Genomic DNA, 23,999 nt, shown 5'->3' on the forward strand with positions numbered 1-23,999 from the left:
AATAAAAATAATCTTTAGGAATCCATGCCTACATTACGTATTAGTTTTGTAACTATATTTCCTGTAAAACCTACAAAAGGGTAAAGATCAGGCCATTTATGCTGCTCTTTGCTTCTGAACGTAGGTTGGTGGAGTTTCCCAAGTCCTCTCTCCGTGTTCTGAACTAAGAGCCCTGGTCAAGAGTCCATGAGTCAACCATGATAACCTGACCAACTGTGGATGAGGGAAGTCTGACTCAGTGATTTAGTGTTTTCAGCAAGAGTTCACTCATGTCATGTTCCTCCCTCACCTTTTCAGAATTTGTTCTGATGACATCAAATGCACAAAGATCTTGCTTGGGGACACAACATGACCAATTCGCACTTGCAATTCTTTGCTACAGTCTAATTCCAGATCTTCAAATTGTATCAGGTCATCATTTCCAGGTTTTAAGTCTTCTCTCTCTGTTTTGAAGACTTCTTCTGGAGTAGGATCCCAGACTTCACTATGCGATTTCGGATTTACTATTGTGTTGCTATAGAAAGAGTAATGGTTTCAATTAATTTTTTGTTTTATCTACTGACAATATCAGACACGGAGAAGCAAAAATGCCCTCCACAAAGTATACCTCCCAACAAGTTTGAGGCAAAGACCTAGTTTATGGCTAACCGTAAACCCGTAAGAGTGCTGGTACACAATTAGAAAATCATGGCCAGTTCACTTCGGCCCTGCAACTGGGAGTCAAGTCATGGTACGGCTTAGTGTTTTATGCAAACTCAGGCTTGTGGCATGATTTGTCTTGCTCCAAAACAAACCAGGAGCTGTAATCAAGGTCTTTTTTTGCCTTAATGTTCATGGAGCGAGACAAACGTAAGCACAGTTGCACTTAACGCAGACAAACCATGGCATAACTCACAGAAGTGGGGAAGGAGCGAAGTGGCTGTTAATTTTCTAACTGCACAACTACACTTGTTTGTTCACACTTAGCCATGGTTTGGTTTAGTGCTAACGTGCAAATGAGGCCTATGTACACAGAGAAATATCTGGCTGCTCATACGTACAAATTAAAAACAAGATAGCAAGCACGCTGAAGTTAACAAAACAGCATACTAACCATGTTATGTAAGATGCTAGGCCTTCTTTAACCAAGAAGCTGTTAACACTCCAAGACACCTTTGGTGATACATGTACACTTTCATAGAGCTCGACAGATAGTACATCGTCTTGTGATTTCTCTATGGAGAGATAAGTGGTTTAAATTCAAAATGTCCCAGGAAACAAAATTGGATGTTGCGTGTTGAAGGAAGAGGGAGGGATGTGCTAACATGACTAAGAAATTTTTGCTACAAGTTCTTTTGTTTTACTTTGTTATATTATGGTTTTATTGCTTTTACCAATTATATTTTTAATTGTGTTTGAATTTTGTAATCTCTCTCATAAAGAATTATCTAGCAAGGTAGTGTTTAAATAAAAACAACAAGGCCACAGGGCTGCTTGGGGCCATTACCGAACTGAATGAAGCACCCCCTTATGTGGCAGATTATTTAGTCTTTGCATTAGAACAAAACTGGCTCTTTTAAAGGGTTCTGAAATCCTCCAATATTTCTAAAGGGTCATTTTTTAACAAAGAATTTTAATCTCATTTGTCATCACAACTGTCCTGTTATGTGAATTAAACAGAGATTGTTGCTCAGCCATCCAGCATGTTTCAAGGCTGAATTCCAAACACTTACTCCTCCCCTCAACTTGAAAATAGTTGGAAATAGTTGATAGGGATGGGAATGAGCTTCCCCTGCATTCTGGTTGGACATACCTGACCACCCTGCTAACCAAAAGGAAAACAAAAAAAAAATTGTCCTATGCTCATCACAGGAGCAGCAAGTAGCCCTAACAAGACTGGGGGTACTTATTCCAGGAGGAATGGACAATTCCGCTGAAAGGCTCCAAGGGAGGATGGGAGGAATTCCACATCTCAAGACACTGTCCACTGAACGAGAATGTATTATTTGATTTTTGAGCCAACAACTCTCTCGCTCTCAGCTATCTAATGCATACGCATGGCAGGCAAATACTTACCGATAACAAAGCAGAGCATACATTTATCTTGAATTAATTCCTCAAATCTGTCCTTTGATTTACTACTCCATTCATTTGCTCCGTTACTTGGTATGATATGGGCGAGCTTGCACCTGATGGCCTATGTTATAAAATATAGCCTAATTTATTTATTGAGCTTATATAACACTCTTTCTTTAATGAAATCTCTGTATATTTAGATTTACCTGTTGTGAGAAGCAGTTCTAACTTACCTTTGCTGGGAGAGCTAAAAACTCATCTTTTATTTTACGCATCTCTTTAACATTTATTTTAGCAGTATTACCAAAGTCAACATATTTAACCTCAACTTCCTGATGGCCTGGCAAACCTTCAGAAAACATCATAGGATAAGGAATCAATGAGAAGTGAACATTAGAAAATTATAGGCAACATTTGTGTACATCAACACCAAAAATAATTGCTTTTATGTTACTATAGAGATACACGTAGTGCTTGCGTTTCGGTGGGATAATCTCATATCTTTTAGATAGATATAGTAAACTGTGGCTTAGCCTTCTAGTCCCCCCCCATCTGAAACCACCCCCACTTCCTTAAGAACCATCCCACATCAGGTACTGTATACATGGCAATTTCAAATATTTCTTTTAATTATTCAACAAGCCACATTCATTAACCTGCTTTTCAATAAAAAGTATCCAAGACTGCATATACAGTATTTTAAGAAAACAGCAGTATGTAAAGAAAAAGTCACACACAGCCCTGGACAGATATGACAAACAATGCTTTGGCACTTTCCCTGCAAACCAGTATTTTTTTTAAAAAAAGTCTGAAGTGAGTTTCTAATTCTCATTTGGAGCTCAAATGTAAACAACAGCTTGCATCTATTTTGGCTGGAACTGCTAACTTTGCGCAATCTAGAAAGCCAGAGGAATTGGAATATGTGATGGGAGGAGGGAGCACATAAGCCTGACATCAGCCAAATCATGGTTCGGGCATTCATTACAGGTCAACCAACTCACCGTAGTTATTAAAGTCTACAAACGTTTACTGGTATTTAAGTATTTGGTAGTCTGTTTACAATGAAGTTTTATGTGACGTAGAAGAAAATAAATTATTTTTGTTAAGGTTCTTTGAGTGAAGTGGTTTTGATGTGCCACAGACAGGCCACAAGGCTGTACTACTTGGACATAATAAAAAAGAAATCACAGTAAAGAGGACTCCCAATAGAAAAACAGTAGCGTAAAAAAAATCAATTTCTTGTTTTATATATGTTACATAGCTGACCTGAAAAATGTGAAGATCGGAACAAGGTTCTTTAACTTTTTAAAGTTCTTTTTTAAACTTTTTAAAGTTCTACATACTATAGCTACTTACCAATAACCTGTGCTCTGTACCAAACTCCATCGTCTTCAAATTTTGCTATGCATGGTTGACTCAGAATTGGACAGAGGATTTCCAAGCCAACTCCATTGTCATTTTTATACACTTCCTCAACTTTGCTCAGAAAAGCTGCAAATTCTGGACCTTGTTCTATCTATTATAACGGAAATAGTATTAATTCCTATGAATTGTAGTTAACACACCAATAGGAATGTAAGGAGGCAATTTCCACCCTGACCTGGGTTCATCGCAATTGGCTCTATTTCTGATCCACTATAGTGCAGCTTCTGCTAAAACCTACATTGTTTGTCTCAGAATCAGCTATGGCTGAAACGTACAATCTCCAGTGGGCACCAGAATACTCCCAAGTGGATATTGTCTTTCTGTCCTGTTGCTTGAGGCAGGAAAGAGTTAACACTCCAAAGGACTCTCACCTTAGCCCATCCCATGGAATGAGTTTGTTTTCTTGCCTGGCTTGAGCAGTACTGTGTTTCGCCTTGCTCTTCAGTCTGGCTGGCTTATAGCCTTACTTAGAACCACAAATCTTTACCAACTGTTTTTGATTTGTTGTTTCTGAATTCCTTTCTGAGTGGTTTGTGTTCGAGTGTCATTTACAGTTTTGTCCAAATGAACTGTGTGCATGTCTGAGTGACTGTTAAGTGTCTGTTGGTCAATTCGTTATATCATTAAATTGATTGCCCTAAGCATTTGATACCCTGAATTCATTACCTATATAATTAGCTCAGGTGTTCAAATTAATTCCATTCTATCTAATGAATTCTGTGTATTGATTCAACTGTGACAAAGAAGACTTTTCTGAGGGGGGGGGGGAACCTAGCAGCAAAACGCCTAAAGAGCACACCAAAGGTTCATGAGACGACTCTAAAAAATAAAATCAATACAGAAAGTGACAGGTGTGGTTGGTGCGGTAGCACCTTCAGCTTGCCCAGAGAAAAAGATGTTGGTTAAAAATAAGCCATAGCAGCTCACATGGAAGCGGCTACCATTTGGGATATTACCAGAAAACAACATCACAGCCAGTGAGTGGCCAATTGCTCTAACTAATAAGAGGAGAAAAACCTAACAATCGTCTTTATAACTCTTCAACAATGTATGAACATTCTGGGGTCCAAATAACCCTGAACTGGCAACTTTTAGGACTGGAAAAGATGTTGACCCTTGCAGCTTGATCTTGTACAACACACCTGAATGACTGATGTGACAACCCCATAATTACTGAGCGGCATTCCCTTATATGTTGTTGTTATGATCATCTTCATTATCCTTTTAATTTTATTTTCCTCTCGCTTGGGGACTCATGGATCATGGCACTAATAACAGCCATCAAAGCAGTCTGTTGCACAAGACAAAATGTCTCTGATATCGGCATTATATCACAATACCTCAAGTCCACTGTAATCACCGTGGTCATCTCTCTCGTGAAATATGCTCCTCCCAAGGAGTCAGACAAGGATGTGTTAGCACCCACCTTATTCAACCTATACTTGGCTGACCTTCCTTCTGCTTCGCGAGGGATACAATCTCACCCTCCTAAACTAGGTTCTGCTAAAATCAATATTCTACTTTATGAGGATGATGCAGCTCATATATCCCAAACCCTGTTGGGCTTGGAAAAGACTACTCTCAGGTTTCGCGGAGTACTGCAAAGATAACCTTCTGACCATCAATCATACAAAATCTAAAGTCATTGTATTCTCTAAGAGGAAGGTCAGAGTTCCCTGGTATCTCGGCTCTGTTAAAATTGACCAGATAAATTCCTTTAAATATCTGGGGATCTGGTTTCAAGAGACGGGCAACTGGAATTCCCAAGCCAACTACATCAAAGCAAAAGCTGGGAAAAACTTGGGAGCTTTAACCTGGTTCTACTTTGTTAAAGGAGGGAAATTTGTCCCGGCTGCAATACACATCTTTAGAGTTAAAATTATCCCAGTGTTGATGTATGGGGCCCCTATATGGATTCCATATTTTAAGGGGCACTTAGGGGGTCCTCTTCATGCCTTTTTGAGATCTATCCTCGGTGTACCTAGATGTGTGTCTGGGGCTACTCTTATGCTGGAAGTCAGTTTAAACTCCCTAAATTGTCTAGCCTGGCTCTATACCATTTATTACTGGCTACGGTGCTATTCTAAGCTTACACAAGAGTCCTATGTGCAACAGATCCTAAAAGACTCTTCAAATGCATCCTGGCCAAAAGTGGTTTCAGAGAAAATAGTCTCGGTAGGTCTTTCTCCAGTAGAACTGCTGAGCATGGAGCTTAATGTAGCCAAGGCAACGGTGAAACGTCACCTAATGGATATAGATAATCAAGAGCTTTCTACAGCTGCTTCTGGTCCATGTTCCCCTCAGGCCTTAGGCTTGGACGTACCTCCCAGTGAAGATGGGATGCGTTACTTATATTGGCTATCTGTCCCTAAATACAGATGGGCCTACTCATTGGCCCGCTTTGAAGCTCTACCCTCAAAATTATTGGAGGGCAGGTATGATAAGACCCAGAGAATTCTTAGGTACTGCCCCTGCGAAACACATGAGGTGGAGACTGTCTCACACGTCCTTTTTAAATGTAAATTTTATGAGGAAGCCAGAAACGACCTCTTAACACCTATCCTTTTAAATTCACTGGGTCGTACTCTCAGCGTACTTTTAACAATTCTTCTTCAGGGCTCCGATGAAGAAACTACCATATCAGTGGCCAAATTTTTAAACCAGGCCATAATGATTAGGAAGACCATGACTAGCTTGACGCCCTGATTTTATCGGAACGGTTGAGTCCAAAGTAATTCATTTACTGTTAACTGTTCCTTTTCTTATGTGTTTATAGTTGTTGTATTTTGTCTGTTTACAATGGTCTGTAGACTTTGCAATAAAGAATTTGAAGAAAAAATGCATTAGCATATGCCACTGTAACCTGACCAGTTTCTGAGACAGGAAGAACAGAAATAGCCTATCCTCGAGACTTGTATCAGAAGCAGCAAACACCCCTGAGAAGCAGAAGGGATGGACTTTGCACATGGTGCATCATGTCCAAGACTGTTATGGCTATGATTTATTAGAGATCATTTCACCACTTCTTTCTACATTCAGAACATACCATATCTAACCCCACCTGATCTAATGTTATACTGAACCAGCAAAAGCTGCTCAGACAATAAAGAAGCAGACTGCCCAGTATGGGACATTATGGAAACTACTACTCATATTACAGTAGAGTGAGTACAGTGACAGCTCTTTGCCTTTGAGAGGCTGACTGCAGCTTCTAATTACTGGATGTGGAGGCTGGAACCCAGTAAATTCTTCACCTCCTGATTAGAAGTGCCCAAACTGGCCCCATATATAGTACTTGGAAACTGGCAATGCAGTGGAATGGTGAGTAGTAAGATGTTGCTGTGGAATAGCATGACCCTTAAAACAGAACAGATGGCTGCTGCTGAGCAGTAGGATTGCCTTCATGCACCTAAGATATTCTTCTATCAGTTGTGCCCAATCACTGTGCTATCTCTTTTGGTAGACGACCTATGGCCACTAAAGGAACCACTGGCAAATTAATTCATAGTAGAGTTTATGCATAAACGCTGGGTCTGGAAAGTAGTATTTATTTGCCAAAACCATTAGTCTTTTAGTCTGAAGAAGTGCTTCCAATTCAATCTAACTCTTTTACTTAGGAGCTAGACCAGAATCACCTTGTGATTAGTATTAGGTTCTTTTGGGACCTCTCCGCTTTGGATCAGTTGGCTTGTCGGGATGATCCAGTGCTGTTAACAGAACAAATGAATAAAATGTTCATCCTTTAACAATGTGTGATATTCTTTTCCATCTGGAGCATAAAGTTACTTCCTTCCCCCTCCTCAATATTTGGAATTACCTGAGGATCTAAGGAATCAGTGTTCATAGCAGCATCTGGCTGTCTAGCAATCTGTGATGTCACCCTGAACTCTGGAATTGCACGCAAGTCTGGGAACTTAGTACAGGCATGCCCCGCTTAATGTCGCTTCACTTAATGTCGCCTCGCTATAATGTACATGCTCCATACGTCCCCATACCCTGCTTAACGTTCGTGCGCTTCACAATAACGTACACTTTATTGGCATGACGCCGCTGCCATCTAGTGGTGATTGCATTCAGTACAAGTGAAGACAATTGCTTCACTTTAAAAGTTTATTTTCGCTTAAAGTATACTCTCCGGTCCCATTGCAAACGTTAAAGCAGGGTATGCCTGTATCCTCTTCATCTTAAGTGAAACTGTGCCCATGAATTAGAAAACCGCAGTGCACACAATGTGCCACTATATGGTGCTGTTGAATACACTTGAGCAGTTTTATCTCAGCAAACGAGACTCAACATCTTCCAGCTAGACTTCTCTTATCTACTGCAAAGACAGACACAGATCAGATAACCGCATGGACTGAGTGTCCTGTTCAGCTGATCTGAATGTAGGCAATTAGCAAATATAGCCCTTGCATTTTCTTTGTGGAGGCCACAGTTTTGTTTTTAATGAAGTGTCTTTGGCTACTGCCCATGCACTGCGGTGGAAGCCCACAAACTGATCATTTGATGATGATAACACACCTGAAGCAGACCCTAGTACTTATGTTTGAGGTGGGTGCTGCACATCATCTTCTCTTTTGACAGCTCAGCTGCATGCCTGTTTGCTGAATTGAATTACTGTACTTCAACTGACCGGGGCATCCAGGTCACGCCTCCTTCATACAGCATGTCTTCCTGGTCTCCAGCAAATCAGCGCCCTTGTAGTGGCCATTAATTGTTGCCCAATCATTCCCCCATGGATGTGGTGGATGTCGCACCCTCCATGGGACTACCTAAGACTATTGAGGGGACATAGCAGGGTTACTCAGACCAAATATTTAATTTACAATTCCAGACACCAGAAGTTGACTTTGCTCATCCTTTATGGAAAAACCTCGAGGTGGGCTCCTCTTCCACCTGTGAACCATCTATATCCTTCTCCAAAGAGACAACTGACTCATCATCATACACTTTCTGTTGAGTCTCAGTGGTTTGTTTGCCAAACCTTTGTACCATCAGCCTCTGTGCTCTACCTCTGGACATATCACGTGGGTCTGGTGAACCACTGTCATGTGTTCTGTTGCCCGTTGCTTATTAACAGTATTGTTTAGCTGACTCAGTTGAGCACTGTGCTGCAATGTATTGGAAGGTAATTGATTATTCACTGATGCAGGGTGTGATTGTATAACTTGCTGCAAGGTGCTACTGGAAAAATGGAGCTAGTTCTGCAGAAATGTCATCCATCGTGGCTCTTCTAATATGATTTAAAGTAGCAGGACTTAAATGGAAAGATGCTGAATTTCTTGATTGACACCAGAGTTGGCAACAAAGACCAAATTAACTGTCTTTATGCTGTTGCTGCTGTTTGTCTTTGCTGAATCTGTATGCCGTTATTGCTGGTTCTGGCCACAGGTGGCAGCATTACGCAATGGCACAGTATCTAAACAGGCCTGCGGAAGTTGAGACTGCTGAGTGTTGAACCCAGTTAATTCTTCCTCCTCTGAATTTGAGCAGAAAAGGACCAAAGGATCTGGAGCCCTTTCATCTTCATCATTTGTTGCCACCCACTGCTGGCTTTGCTCTCCCACATACGCTGCTCTTCTGCACTCTAATAATGTTGTTGGTAAACTGTTTTTCTCCTTAGTTTTGGCAGCACTATCCCTCCCTGATTGCTGCCACATTGCTTGCAGGGTTTGTAATGCTTCTATGCATGTAACTAGCCACTCTCTGGGCTACTGCAAGAGTTAATGGGCCACTCACTGGCTGTGATGCTGTTTTCTGGTAATATCTCAAATGGCAGCCACTTCCACGTGAGCTGTTATGGCTTGTTTCTAACCAACATCTTTTTCTCTGGGCACGCTGAAGGCACTACCGCACCAAACACACCTGCCATTTTCTGTATTGATTGTATTTTTTAGAGTCGTCTCATGAACCTTTCGTGTGCTCTTTAGGCGTTTTGCTGCTAGGTTCCCCCCCCCTTCAGAAAAGTCTTCTTTGTCACAGTTGAATTAACACACAGAATTCATTAGATAAAATGGAATTAATTTGAACGCCTGAGCTAATTATCTAGGTAATTAATTCAGGATATTAAAAGCTTACGGCAATTAAAAATATAATAAATTGAACAATGGATATAACAGACGCTTGTCACTCAGATACACACACAATTCATTCGGAAAAAACTGTAAACAACATTCATACACAACCACTCAGAAAGGAATTCAGAAACAACAAATCAAAAACAGTAGGGAAAGATTTGCGATTGTAAGTAAGGATATAAGCCAGCCAGCAAGGCGAAACACAGTACTGCTCAAGCCAGGCAGGAAAACGAACCGACACTCCATTGGAGGGACTAAGGTGAGAGTCCTTTTCCTGTCTCAAGAAAAAGCCCACTGGAGAAACTGAACGGATGTAGATATTTAAATACCCTTTACCTCTTTAATTCCCTCTCTTAGAGCAGAGGTGGAGAATTGGACTAGAGCTGCCATCATATCATCCCTAACTACTGGCAATGCTGGATGGCGCAGATGGGAGTTGGGAGTCCTGCAATGTCTGGAGGATCACAGGTTCTCCATTCCTGCCATGGAATTTCACTACAGCCCGGATCAAAAGGATTTCTAAAGGCATTTCTAAATGGTGCGGAAAGGGCAAAGTGGAATTTAATCCAAGTAATTGGGAGGTTTGGGATAAGCATATTATCTGCCTCAAATTGTTCAAAGGGAGTAGAATATAGAAATCAAACTATGCTATTCAGTTACATTCCTTATTTCCACAACACCTGTGGAGAGCGTAAAGCAAATAATATTTAGGTATGATCATGTAAAACATAAAATACAACAGGAGCATTTGGTATTAGTCCTAGTCAATGCTCAGAAGCCAGACTAAAACATGGCTAAGACATGAACAAGTCTAGCCTTCTCCTAGGTTTATACACTTCTAAGTCCCCTCCTCCCATTGTGCGACCACGAGTTCAGAAGCTTTCATTTCTCTGTTTAACTCCACGGTTTCTTAGTCATCCAACAAACTGTTGGTAGGATGAAGTATGATTATTTTCAAACAAGCCAGCTTCAAAGATTCAGTGGTTTCTGAATCTGATTTATTTAAACTAGGTGAACAACACGCCAAAAGAAGTGAAAGCTTTTGAATGCCTGCTCCTGGTTGTAGGGGAAGCACATGCATGAGCACAGAAGGAGGTTATGCTTCTTCACATTTAGCTTAAACATAATTTAGTGTGCTGATTGAATGAAGCCACAGAAAGCTTATGGATTCAGCCTTGAACTGTATAGGCCACCATTGAAAGACCATTAATGGAACATTCTATCTGCCCATATGTAAAACAAGCACTAGAAAAATCTGTTGTAATACATCTGCAATCATTTAAAAAATATACTAACTTCCAGCAGTCAAATTATCTTTATATGTTCCAAAATATATATATATATACACTGAATGACGCTTACCAGCTGAATGTAGAAGTCACCAGGACTATTAATATAGCTAACAACAATGGTGACTTCTGTTTTTTCTTGTGGTATTGCAGGTGACCAGTACTGCAAGGGTTCAATATTTTCAGGTTGATCAGAAAGTTCAATGCGGAACCTAGCAAAGCAAGATTCCAGAAGAAATTGCTCAAGTAAACTGTAAGAGGAAGTAGCCTTCAAATGAAATTTTTAGCTAGGACTAACAGAAAATGTTCTGAACGTTGCCCCAACATTCCAATACACTAAAGCATAACCAAGAAACATAACCCAGGGCAGGGCCAGCAGATGGCAACTGGTTTAATTCTCACTAGCTCCCACTGAATTCTAAAGGGACAAATTCAATGACCTGCATTTAGGGCACAAAGCATACTTATTGAGGCTAAACAATACATTACACCACAGATCCATGTTGGGGTACCCCAAACATTTTTACTTTATAACAGTAACAAAAGCACCTGAATTTTATCGTACAAGGAGTGAGAGGGGAGTATAGCCTTTACCCTGTACCTTTACCACAACAGCACAAGCTCATGGGGAGAAAACACAGGTACCAATAGTGATCTCCAACTTAATATTTTGTCTGACACTCACTTAAGTTTTGGTTCCTCGGGGGCAAATTTTACCCCATCCCACTGGTGTCTCTATGTGCATGCTTTTACTTTCTCCCATGTAAACAAATAGTTCCAGTTAATTTTTATGGGCAAAATCGAATTCCTGCACTTGAGGACCTACCTGCCAACAACATAACCTCATGGTGGAGGGATGTGACATTAGCAATGTATTAGCTCCTTCCCAATGAGAGCTGAAGGATTGTAGGCAGGGGCAATGTATTTCTAATGTCATCCACACACATCCCCAGGGTTTGCAGACAGACAAGATTCTTCCCTCCCACTCTAACCACAGCTTCTGGGATAGGGGTGCTTCCTTCTCAGGGGCTGAAAGTTACATTATGTTTAAGAAACAGATGGGAAAGTGGGAATGCAAAATCAGTCCTCACCCAAATGACACAATGGAGGATGGAAGGGTGGACAGATTTAAATCACTCTGATTTTAAATGTGAGTTAGATCGCCAAGAAAAAAAGGCAGACTGATTTTGTTGTTCCCAAAAAACCCCTCCCCTGCCCAGTGGACTACTTGAAAATTGCAGAGGGTCTTGGCAGCCTACTTAATCATTTTTCTGCTTGTTTTAGCAATTATAATTGCACTGTGCTAGATGCTGTTATGATTTTTAATTGTATTTTTACAGACACTGCATGCCACCTGAATCAAACTCGGACCACCAATGGCCCGCTGCCCAGTTTGGGAACCTCTGTCCTAAACAATTGGTATACATTTGATCTCTAAACCATGTAACATTTACATGAGTGGAGAAGAAACTTTGTCAAGCACTGTATTCCCAGGGGCCACAATTCAGGGATGGGTCAGACTAGAGCTGGGAGCGGCCCACCCATTTTCCTCCATAATTCCCTTCTCTGTCTGCTACCTTAAGCAATTCACCTTAAGAAAAACAGCTCCATTTGCACAAATTTAACTTTTCCTCCCCGGGGATGATTGGGGAGCAGAACACAGAGACAGGAAGGTTAACCCTTCCTTCCCCTGTTACCATCTGCCCAGAAGTCCACACGCACAATTAGGCTTTTTTTTTTTTTTGTAAAAACGAAGTAAAACACTCATTATTGCCATGGGCAGGTCCAAGGACAGGCTGTGTAAGGAATTTAAAGGTGAATCCATTTGGCCAACAGCTCCCCATCGATTTACACTGTATTATTATAGACAGGCTTTGCAACGCTGGATACCTTATAATGGACCAACATCCATGTCAAGTTGGTGAAGTTAATGGCATAATCTTATGCATATCTCTTAAGAAATAAGTCCCATTGGCTTATTTCCAGGCAAATGAGAGTAAGATTGCCACCTAAGTATAAGAATATAGGAATTTGCACAGGGGATAGTTTTGTCTTTTCATTCTAGTGTTGCTCCTTTCTATTTCACTCTGCCTTGGTCCAGTCATAGGCAACCTCACAAAAAACAAAAACAGAAATGAAATGCCCATAGCCAGTAAGTAGGAACAAGGCCTGAAAGTTACTAGGCATACTAGAGCAGTTTACTTTCATGAGATAAAAATGCCAATGCTTGATAGCTGGAGTAATATTCGGATTCAAGGAAGGACCCAAACGGTTCTCCATTTACACAGAGAAGCCCTCTTTAATTCAATATCTGGTAGATGCACTGATCAGTTTAGGGCAGCCTTTCCCAACTAGTGGGCCACCAGATGTTGTTGGACCACAATCCCCATCTTTCCTGACCATTGGCAATGCTGGCTGAGGCTGATGGGAGTTGTGGTCCAACAACATCTGATGGCCCACTAGTTGGGAAAGGCTGGTTTAGGGAGATAAACTGTAGGGCTAATGTGCCTATATCCAGATTTAATATGAACATAATTTAAGAGAAACTAGTATTTACAACTTGTTACTAAAAAAATTAAGACAGACAGTGTTGCGTAGTGGTTAGTGTGTTGGACTACAACCTGGGAGACCAGGGTTTGAATTCCCACACAGCCATGAAGCTCACTGGGTGACCTTGGGCCAGTCACTGCCTCACAGCCTCAGAGGAAGGCAATGGTAAACCCTCTCTGAATACCCCTTACCATGAAAACCCTATTCATAGGGTCACCATAAGTCAGAGTTGACTTGAAGGCAGTCCATATCACTAAACAAATTAAAATCTATTTTTTGTTTCAATAAATCTTATTTTTCAAAAAATAAAAAGTGACTCATAGATTTTTATCCACTCTGGAGAATGGGAAATAAGAGAAGCAGGGCTAGTGAAAATTCTTCAAAATGTTAGGTTAGTGGTTTTTAACAGCCAGGTGGGTATAGCCAACTCGTGGCTAACTCTTGCCTGTTTTGTTCTCCACACAGCGCTGGGGAGAGCTTGCAGTGCATTTTCAACTTGGAATATTTTTAGGAAGATAAACACGCAACTCCCCATTTTGATTCATCATATGAAGTTCAATATTTTCAATATGAAATAGAAAGTTACTGAAGCCCAATTGGGGAGAATGATCTGGAATTTTAGCCATGAAGCAGTAGGAGCTAGTCATGCTACGAATATAGAGGGGGAAGTGCATTATTATCTTAATCTAGCCTTTAATAGCAAACATAACCTACCCCACCACTTAATCTTACTTGCTTGAGGTATGTTCCAATATTTAACAGGAATTTGTTTTAAGTAGGTGCATTTACAAGAAGTCTTATTTTTAGTCATAACACTGAAAGGCTTGATATTACACATACCTTGCCAAGTCCATAAAAACTAAAGCATCTCTGAGGGACACAGGCATGTCACTACTTATTTTGTTTGCTGGAGGTTTCATTAGATCTACAATGAGCACCCCATCCTCTTCTCTGAAGACTTTCATTAGAACAGCTTTGTTGTTTACCATTCTCAAAAATTCTGTCCTTGCTGCTCTGTCCCAACCTTCAGTCTGTTATGTGTGGGGAGGAAAAAGTTCAGTTCAGAATCCTAACTACCTTCAGAGACTAGCAGAGTTTAGGCATGGTGAACTTAGGAGGACTTAACCACATATAAACTTTATGGTTTGTGGCTTAATCTTAGGAACAGAGCCCACCAACTTCCCACTACACAGGAAGGGGAGGTTTGGCTCTTCCTTCCCCAACTGCAATCCCAATCGCAATCACCTCCACCCTCAAGCTGCAACTGGAGATAGAAACAACAACTGACACCAGTGGGAATTTTATTCTCCAATTGCAGCGCGTGAGAGCTATTTCAATGGGGATCACAGGCTGGGAAGGGTTAAACCTTCCCTTCCAATGTGTAGTGGTCCCAGTGGAAGTCAGCATTCACACACCCGAGATTAAGGTATTTGAAATCCCTTGATGTGGCTACATACCACACAATTAACATTGCACGTTGTTAAGTCCTCAAAGAAATGAGGGAGTATGACTGTACAGGTAGCAACCCTGTTTCCAACAGGTTCACAGCCATTTCATATGCACAAGTGACTAGCAAGCTAGCAATACAGATGGGGAAAGGGGCCATCAGAGCAACAGACAAAGGCGCTTCTATGAATAGTCCATCCTCTAAAGCCTATCTCTTGGGCATGCTTGCCTGTTGAAGCCTGGGGTTACATGATCTCGAGGTACCAAATTCCTTGATATTAGAGGTCAAAATTCATCAAAGCTACAGAGAAAATTAAGAGGTGTAACTGGCAGCCGCCTAAAAAATACTATCAAGGTTTATTCACATAATAGTTTTCCTGAACTCTAAAAGAGAGGAAAAGGTGCCACACAAGGAAAGTAAGGATATACTAAAACAAGATGTCTTGTTATGATATAGGTCATCCAAAATGAGCTTATAGATGGCCCACGTTCCTAGAAGAATATTCCATTAAGTTAAAAAAGGCTCAGTTCAGACATCAAACTAGTAATCAGAAACTCAAGCCATTACTTGAGTTTCCAAACACACAATAGGCAAGGCGTATTTTAGAGCTGTTTGATTATTTTCATTTTCTATCCTCTCAATATTCAGCTTCTGAAATGCACTCCTGTGTCCTTGGAGGAACAGCAATGCCCATAACTTTTTATTCAGACATCATGCAAAGAACTAGGTAACATGAACTAGAGGTTTAGCCACAGTAGTGCCCTCCAAATGTTGTTGGACTCCAACATACATCAGCCCCAATCAGCATGGCCAATGGACAAAGATGATGGGTGTTGTAGTTTAAAATCTAGAGGGCATCACAGTGACAACCCATGGCATAAACCATGGTTTGCAAACTCACTTTAAAGCAGAACACAGGAATATGCCTTTAAGTTAGACCAGTGGGTCCATATAGCTCTTATTACTGTGTGCAATTTTAAATATTTTAAAGATGATCTTTTGTTTTAAATATATTTTTATTGTTTTATCACTTATTTGTCACCCTGGGTTCCTTGCAGGACATAATAATTTAATTTAATTTAATAAACAAATAACAGTAGTAATAGTAGTAGTGGCTCTTGAAGATTTGGGCCGAGAGTATTCCCTAGTCCTACCTAGAATTGCCCTTAATAGAACCTGGCGCCTTAAGCCTGCAAGCCAGGTGCCCTAACAGACAGCTATGGCGCTTTCCAGTTTCTAATGCTGGTTCACTGCATTAGAAACCACTACTTGTTAATACAGACATGGTACCAGACCACAGTTGATTTTGATTCACAATTGAACTAGCACTGCTTACTCCTGTTATTTTGTGTATAATCACTAATTATTATTACTATTATTAATATTATGAAATTAACATCCCACCCTTCCTCCCAGTAGGAGCCCAGGGCGGGAAATAGAAATGGCCTGGGTATATCACAGGTGGAACCTTCTATGCTCTCACATTCCCTGAAAAAATTTAGTTCATTTTTTAATTTAATTTAATTTAATTTTAATGTGTGTTTTCACCTGCTGGGAGGAAGGGTGGGATACAAGTTAAATAAATAAATAAATAAAAAACCTAACTTAGCTAAGATAAATGAATTTTTAAAATCCCTTGAACAATACCTCACACCCCTAGAAAAAGTGTCTCGCACCCCTGGGGGTGCGTGCACACCAGGTTAAGGACCACTGTTGTAGAAAGTTCTGAAAAATTAAAGGCATTAGCAGGAAATTATCTGTAGATTATACGGATGACAACAGTATGCAGGAAAGGGACCCATCAATCAGGAAAAGCCAGAGCAAGTATGAACAGTTTTAATTTAAAAAAATTAAAGAGACATGTAACTTCTCTAAAAATGCAGAAGTCCAGCCAATATAGTTCTTACTTACTGAATGCTTGGGAACAATGTCCTTCAGGGAGCACTGTAATGCTAAATGATTTATGCCACTAAGCTGTGCCTCTATAAGTATATCAGGTTTCCTCACGACCAAGCATAAGTCTTCAGTCACTATATATTCCAGGGTGACATGTTCTGGATTCACGACAACTGCATTAGGTACTCTTTGGTGGTGGAAGGAGAAGATGCCAAACATTATTTCTAAACCTAAGCTTGGAATAATACCTTTCAACATCAAGAGTCAGATTTTTGAAGTGTAAAAATTGTTCTTGTTTAACTATTTAAGAGGTACTTTACCGCCAACATTTATTTAAAAAACAACACAGTAATAAAGTATTAACACAAGACATTGAAAATAAAAAATTGAGGGCTATAAAAGTGAAGACAGGAAATAAAACAGCTATTAAAAGCATAGAAGGATAAGTATTTTTTCTACCACCATTGAAGAGCTAATCAAAGTAGTTTTATGAGATTCCTTATACCAGCTCCAACTATTGTCTACTCTGACAATGGCTCTTCAATTAAATGGATCAGATGATAAGAACCTCTGTTGAGACGCTGGAGAAGCTCCATATACAGTTTCACACAGGACTTGATAATCTTCAGGTTAAGGCTACTACACGAAGTTGTATGCAAGATTGCCTTTGAAGACTTGTTGGAAACATCAGCTAGCTCTCAATGTAGCTGCAAAATGATCAGAACTATGGGAAGGCAAGGAGATCATCCTTATACATTGGGGGAGAGGAATTTGCAATTTTCTCTCATTTACAAACCAATACAGTCCTGCATATCAGATCACATTATCTACCATTAAAATAATGTGCAAGGATGACATCATCAGGACCTACATGCAAAGTTCACATTACCCCAATACAAGCAGTGTGATATAGTTCGCTTGTGATCTTTTATACCCTGCTTTGTGTATGATTTGCCTGAACACAATGTGAACCACCGCAGTATTTAATGGCATTTAAACCCAATAAATTATGCCTTCCTATCCTGCCTTAGGAAGATTGTTTTTACAATAAGCTGCCTTGAGATTCTTCTGCATAAAGCAACGAACAAAAGAAATAGTAATGAGGCTTGAAACCCGCACTCTTTTCATCAGCAGAAATGCATACATCTTGTATATCTGTCATTAGAAAACAATATGGCAAAGCCACCACATAAGACAAATAAAAGGTAAACCATATTTCATACCCTGAAATAATTAAAGCTTTAGGATGCCCGAAGTCTATAAGGAATACTTTTATCATTGCTATATCACACATTTTGTATTTTGTTGGACCACATGGTCTCCCCTCATTTGTATTCTGCACCGGAATTAGTTCAATGATTTTTCCACGACACCATATTCCATGTTCTTTGCTTTTAACAAAGATTCTTGTACCTGAAATAAAGTTTTAACATGTTACTCATTACAAAGTATTCTCATGAAAGCACTGGTCATTTATTGCGAATGGGCCTCCTAGACTGGCACAGGGCTGGTGTGGGGACCTCTGTCCCTCCCTCCAGATGTTGCTGACTTACAGCTTCCATCAGCGACAGCAAGCTTGGCCAATGGCCAGGAATAATGGGTGTTGTGGACAAGCAACACCTGCAGGGTCAAAGGTTCCCCATACCTGGCATAGGGATAAATCAAGGAGATGGGCTGTACCCTGAGATTCCCACTGTGGGGGAATGGGGTATTTCTCTAAGCATTCTCATTTTTCTGTGTAACTGGTATTTGTTGTACTTGTGGTAGAATATATGAGGTTTTATATTTATTCCTCAAATTCAACCTGTGCCGTGTCCACAGTTTCTTGGGCAAATTATTTATCCTTTGTAACTAGCCATGCTACCAGTGCAGCCATTTAGTAGTTGTGGCACAACAGATGCCCAGATTTCCAAATGTGCTCTGATCCCAAAATGGTTAGGGACCTCTGCTCTAGAGCATTAAAAGCTTACTTGGCAAAAAAGCACAATATATTTCCCCCATTGGAATAAAACTAAACTATCAAATTAAATAAATAGTGTTATTTAAAAAAATGAGAAGTGTTGTTACCTAGCTCCAAAATGTCATTAGGAGAAGCCCTTTTATTATTACAGAATTGCCTCAGAGTTTTTTCCAAATGAACTGCTGCTTTCTTTTGTGAAACTTTCCGAACATAGAAGTGGCAAGGATTTAGCACACAGCTGACAAAAACTAATTCTGTAGAGTCTGTGTAGTACAGGATGGTTAATAAAAATAAACAGTGAGAATTGATCATAAGCAAGCTTTATACACACTACTGAAAAATAAAAACCTCTTCGACGACACAAGCTATTAGCATGTTTGAATTGTCACAGAAAGTAAGACACACACATGTAGAAGTGATTTGGTCCTCCTTTCCGAGGAATGATTTGAACACACAAGTGAATGAAGGAGGGGGGAATTCATTAAAAAAGTTACATCAGTTAAGTTCTACTAAAATTCTGAGTATCTGCCAGTTCACTCCTCTCAAAGTATATACATCTGTACTATTATGTCACTGAAACATAAATGACTAGTTACAGCATTGAAAATAAAACACTCCCATTATTACAGTTAATATGGGAGGCTATTTCAGATATAACAAATCCTGCTTTAAAAAACTGGATCTATTAATGAATGAATAAATGAATGAAGTCTTTATTGTTCAAAGCCATAGGCTACCACAATTAAACAGATATAAAAGGAAGATACAAAATACATATTAAAAAAAGATCATATTACAATAAAACAGAGTTCAACAACAGAGTAGAAAACCAGCGGTACAATTCAAAGTTTCCTCTCCTGAGAGGGAGATACCCTGACCCACCCCGTATCTTAGTGTGTAGATACTATGGTCAGACTCTATTAATTTGAGATTGTGCACTTGGGTCACACACTCCTCCCAAACAGGTTCATTTACTTTAAGCAGACAGTTCTTACTAGGGCCATGGCTTCTCTTTTCATTCCATTAAGCTCTAGTTTTTTAAAGTAGCTCCCTACGAGGGAAAAGGGACCAATGTAAGCAAATCCACAGATGTATCGAGCACCTACTCACTACACACAAAAACAAAGAGCACTAAAACCATCCATTGTTTAGAGCAGGGATGGGGAACCTCAGGCCCAGGGACTGCATGCAGCCTTCCAGGGCTTTCTATTTGGCATTTGGACTTTGTGTTTCTATCTGGCCCAAGCCACACCTCTTCCCCAGGCCTCTCAGACCTCATCAGCCCTGCTGTGCACCCTTCTCAAATGCTTTCGCCTTGCTAGAATGTGTCCTTGAAACTAATGAGACCTATGTGTTTGCTTAGATGGAGAAAGGAGAGGGGTATGTATGTGAAGATATCTTTTTGAGTTTTGCATAGCTGGAATGTAGTCTCCTGTTGAAAGGCAAGAGTCCCATCAATTGCTCTACCCACTCTTTTGCCTTAGGCTTTCACTTTCGGCCCCAGCCCAGCCTAGCCTGCACACAGCCCCCAGGTTGCCCCACAATGGCTAAAAGAGGTTCCCACCCAGGCTTAAAGCCTCAGAATCTGAGGTTCAAGAAGAGCCATTTGGAAAAGGCAGACAAGAGCCAGGCCAGTAATATCCCAGTTTTAGGATTTTAGCTCCTTACGTTTCTTACAGTATGAAGCCTGTTCAGAACTTAAAACCCAAGGAACTCTTCATGACATCTGAATAACACACCTGATTTTGGTCCAAATGGCACTAGCTGTTTCTGGAGAAAAGTTTTTCGATGCGTATCTTCAGGATATTCTGCAGAACATACTTTAAAAAATTATATTTAATCAATTCCACGTTTAAATGAAATCATTCCCAAGATAGCAAGATAATTGGCTGAAACACCAGTAACTGCCACCAAAATATGCAGAACCAATATATAAAACAATAGATAGTTTTCTAAAGAGAAGAGACATCAGGAGTTGAGACTACCTGGGAGCGAGGATCACTGAACAGGCAACACAGCTGTTCGAGAATGGCCAGAAAAGTTTATTCTGCTCCTTAAGAGTCTTGCATATCAAACACAATCCTCACACAGACTTGCTGGCCCAATTTAAAAGTTACTAGATCACTTAATCACAGGACTGTTGTATTTGTAGAATATTCCATGCAGCCATCTGAATTTTAGATACCACAGACTGGAGACTTAGTATTGTTATAGGATTGGGGGGTTGGTTGGTCTGGATGATGTCTTTGGGTTTCCTTCCAGTCTTGTGATTTTGTTATCTGCAGAGCTGTTTGTAATAGAGAAAACTGTTGAAGTGGTCAAGCCAGGTTTTTTGTTAAGTTGATGGACCTGACTTGCACGTCTGAAGACTTGATAGAGAGCAAATGTGTTGTCATAGGAACCAATAGCATGCTCTTTTAGGTGACTAACCCCCCCACCCCCACACACACCTGGCTGGAGTTGACAGGTAGTTTTTTTTGTGTGTAGTTAGTCTGATGTCAAACTGGGAGCTGGAAAGAGGCAGAGAGGTTTGCCCTGCTCTCTGCGCTGAATGCAAGGCCATGGCTTTGGGGTGCCTCCCTGGAAGCCTAATGGGTAAGCAAGATCTGTTGCAGCGTTAATTCTGTGAATGCCTTCCATCTTATACTCACATTGTATATGTATGTGTAAATAAAACCATATATCCCAAAGACACCACCAGTCTCCACTGGCCTTCATTCCAAGGAAACAAAACCCTGGATAAGCACTGGAACCCCTGGAGGTCTCTAAATGCTCAGAGATAGGGATATATGCAGCAATATATATCTCCTCATGAGATGTGTTTACCAACATAACCAAGTTGTCAGCTCATCTACTGATGGGACCCTTATATTCAATGTCCCTCAGGAATTTTTTTTTTTAAAAAAAGAACACAAGCAATGAAGCTGAAGACCAAAATGAACACAGGAAAAAGAGCTATGATCACTTAACACAGAATAGCTATGAGCTAGCAAACAGGAAAGCAGTTAAGTTAGCTGTATCATAGACTAATGTAACATCCCGAATGCTTCATAAGATACAACCTCTAATTAAAAGTGAGAAACATTTAGGAAGAACTCAATATAACTGATGAACAGCTTCCAATAAAATGTACCATTGGTATCACCTGAAGGTTGATTTTCTCAGGTAGTCCGACATCATGTGGGATATAGCGCCATCTAGCATCCGAAGGCAAGAATGGATCGAAGTCAAGACCTGGGGCATCAAGCCCCTCCCACTCCAGTTCATTCGTGACGAGACCGAAGTGAGATATATCTGTGAAGACAAAAACAGCCAACGGGCCTACCAGCAAGGAAAACATTGTCCCAAATAATAGCCTAGAGACGAAATACACTTTAACAGTTACAAAAGGGTCTTGACTAAATAGTTTAAACAGTGTAACTCTGAAGAGTGATAATTTGCAAAATACTAAAAACCCAAATCGCCTCCAACAGGGAGGGCCGTGATGTTGGACCACCTGAGAAAATCACCCTTCAGGTGATACCAATGGTACATTTTCCTCAGGTAGTCCGACATCATGTGGGATGTACCAAAGCAGCCCCTAATAGGGAGGGACCGCCCCTTGATTACTTGTCATAAAGAACCTGTTGTAACACACGCCTCCTGAAGCAGGCATCAGCAGAAGCATAACCGTCTATTTTATAATGTCTTATGAAAGAATCTGGAGTAGACCATACAGCCGCTCTGCAAATTTCTGCCAGAGGGGCGTTGGTTGCTAAAGCAGCTGTAGTGGCTGCTGACCTAGTTGAGTGTGCCGTTATCTGACAAGGCACTGGCAGCTGAAGGGACTCATAGGCCAATGCAATCCAGGTGCGCAACCAACAAGATAATGTAGAACTGGCCACCTTTTGCCCCAGGGTACGAGGATGAAAGGATACGAATAGTGAATCCGTTGACCGTATGTCCTGGGTTCAAGACAGGTAGGTCTTGAGGGCCCTCCAGACATCTAACGAGTGCCAGGCCATCTCCAGTGGATGGACAGGATTCAGACAGAACGAGGGAAGAACAATGTCCTGGTTACAGTGGAACGCCGAAACGACCTTGGGACGAAAGGAGGGATCCAGACACAATACCACTGAGTCCTTATGGAAAATACAGAGATGGCCCCAACTCTGAGACTTTTCTAGCAGAGGTGATCGCCATGAGGAATAGGACTTTGAGCGATAAAAGTCGTAATGGCACTGATTGAAAGGGCTCAAAAGGAGGACGCTGCAGGGCTTGCAGGACTTTTGATAAACTCCACGAAGGAAAATGGTGACTGCCAGCGATAGTAGGGCGGCTCCCCTCAAAAAACATTTGACAAGTGGGTGTGAGCCCATAGGAACACTAGAAGACATGACAGAGAGAATAGAGGATATGGTGGTGGCGTGGCAACACAAGGTGTTAGGTTTAAGTCCCATCTTTAGACCTCTATGTAGAAATTGCAGCATCTGTTGAACATCGGCCTGAGATGGTTGGATGTTCTGAGAGTCACACCAGTTAGAGAAGGCAAGCCAAGTGCTCTGGTAGATACGAGAGGTTGACTGTTTTCTAGACGCCAGGATAGTGTCCACAACCTCCTGAGAAAGCCCTGAACGAATCAAATGTCCCCATTCAAATGCCACGCTGTCAGATTGAGCCATTCGGGATCCGGATGCCATATTGGACCCTGAGAGGAGATCTGGCCTGAGTGGCAACCTCCAAGAGTCCATCACTGAAAGGGAGAGTAGATCGGAGAACCACGGCCAGCGAGGCCAGTCTGGGGCTATTAGAACCAGATGGGCCCTTTCGCGTCATAGCTTCCTCAAGGTCCTGCTCAGTAGCGGTATCGGGGCGAAAGCATATAGGAGGCCTGCTGGCCACGGTGTCAGCAGTGCATCTATTGATTCCACGTTGGTGTCCAGATACCTGGAGAAGTAGCGAGGAAGCTGGTAATTGTGACTGGAGGCAAACAGGTCTACTGAGAGGACGCCGAACTGTCGTTGGAGAAGGCTGAACACCATGGGGTGAAGCTGCCATTCTCCCAGGATCACCTGTTGTCTGCTTAGCCAGTCGGCCGTAACGTTCAAAACATCGCTGAGATGTTCCGCCCTCAGTGAAATTAGATGTACTTCAGCCCAGTCAAAGAATTGAGATGCTTCCTTCTGGAGGAACAGTGATCTGGTTCCCCTTTGCTTGTTCAGATGTGATTTCACACAGGTATTGTCCATTCGAACCAATACATGGCCCAGAAGGAATATAGGCTGAAAATGTCGAAGGGCCAGATGGACTGCTCTCAATTC

At 41.1% G+C, this 23,999-nt stretch overlaps 1 protein-coding gene across 4 annotated transcripts in view; it reads right to left on the reverse strand.

Moving 5' to 3' along the window:
* The window catches only part of RNF17 (ring finger protein 17), a 90,837-nt gene that overhangs the window by 43,396 nt on the left and 23,442 nt on the right, over positions 1-23,999 (reverse strand). For 3 of the 4 annotated variants that reach the window (XM_061628617.1, XM_061628620.1, XM_061628621.1), the window contains 11 exons: positions 20,439-20,519; positions 18,807-18,962; positions 17,963-18,152; positions 16,755-16,926; positions 14,237-14,427; positions 10,920-11,058; positions 3,412-3,571; positions 2,289-2,404; positions 2,056-2,176; positions 1,094-1,214; positions 290-514 (listed from right to left, as the gene is read on the reverse strand). In XM_061628617.1, the coding sequence (XP_061484601.1) occupies positions 290-514; positions 1,094-1,214; positions 2,056-2,176; positions 2,289-2,404; positions 3,412-3,571; positions 10,920-11,058; positions 14,237-14,427; positions 16,755-16,926; positions 17,963-18,152; positions 18,807-18,962; positions 20,439-20,519 (1,672 nt within the window). The remainder of the gene's footprint in view (positions 1-289; positions 515-1,093; positions 1,215-2,055; positions 2,177-2,288; positions 2,405-3,411; positions 3,572-10,919; positions 11,059-14,236; positions 14,428-16,754; positions 16,927-17,962; positions 18,153-18,806; positions 18,963-20,438; positions 20,520-23,999) is intronic. The other variant, XM_061628619.1, reaches the window with a different exon arrangement.

This window comes from Rhineura floridana, chromosome 5 (genome assembly GCF_030035675.1).
Source record: "Rhineura floridana isolate rRhiFlo1 chromosome 5, rRhiFlo1.hap2, whole genome shotgun sequence".
In the NCBI taxonomy this organism is placed as follows: Eukaryota; Metazoa; Chordata; class Lepidosauria; order Squamata; family Rhineuridae; genus Rhineura; species Rhineura floridana.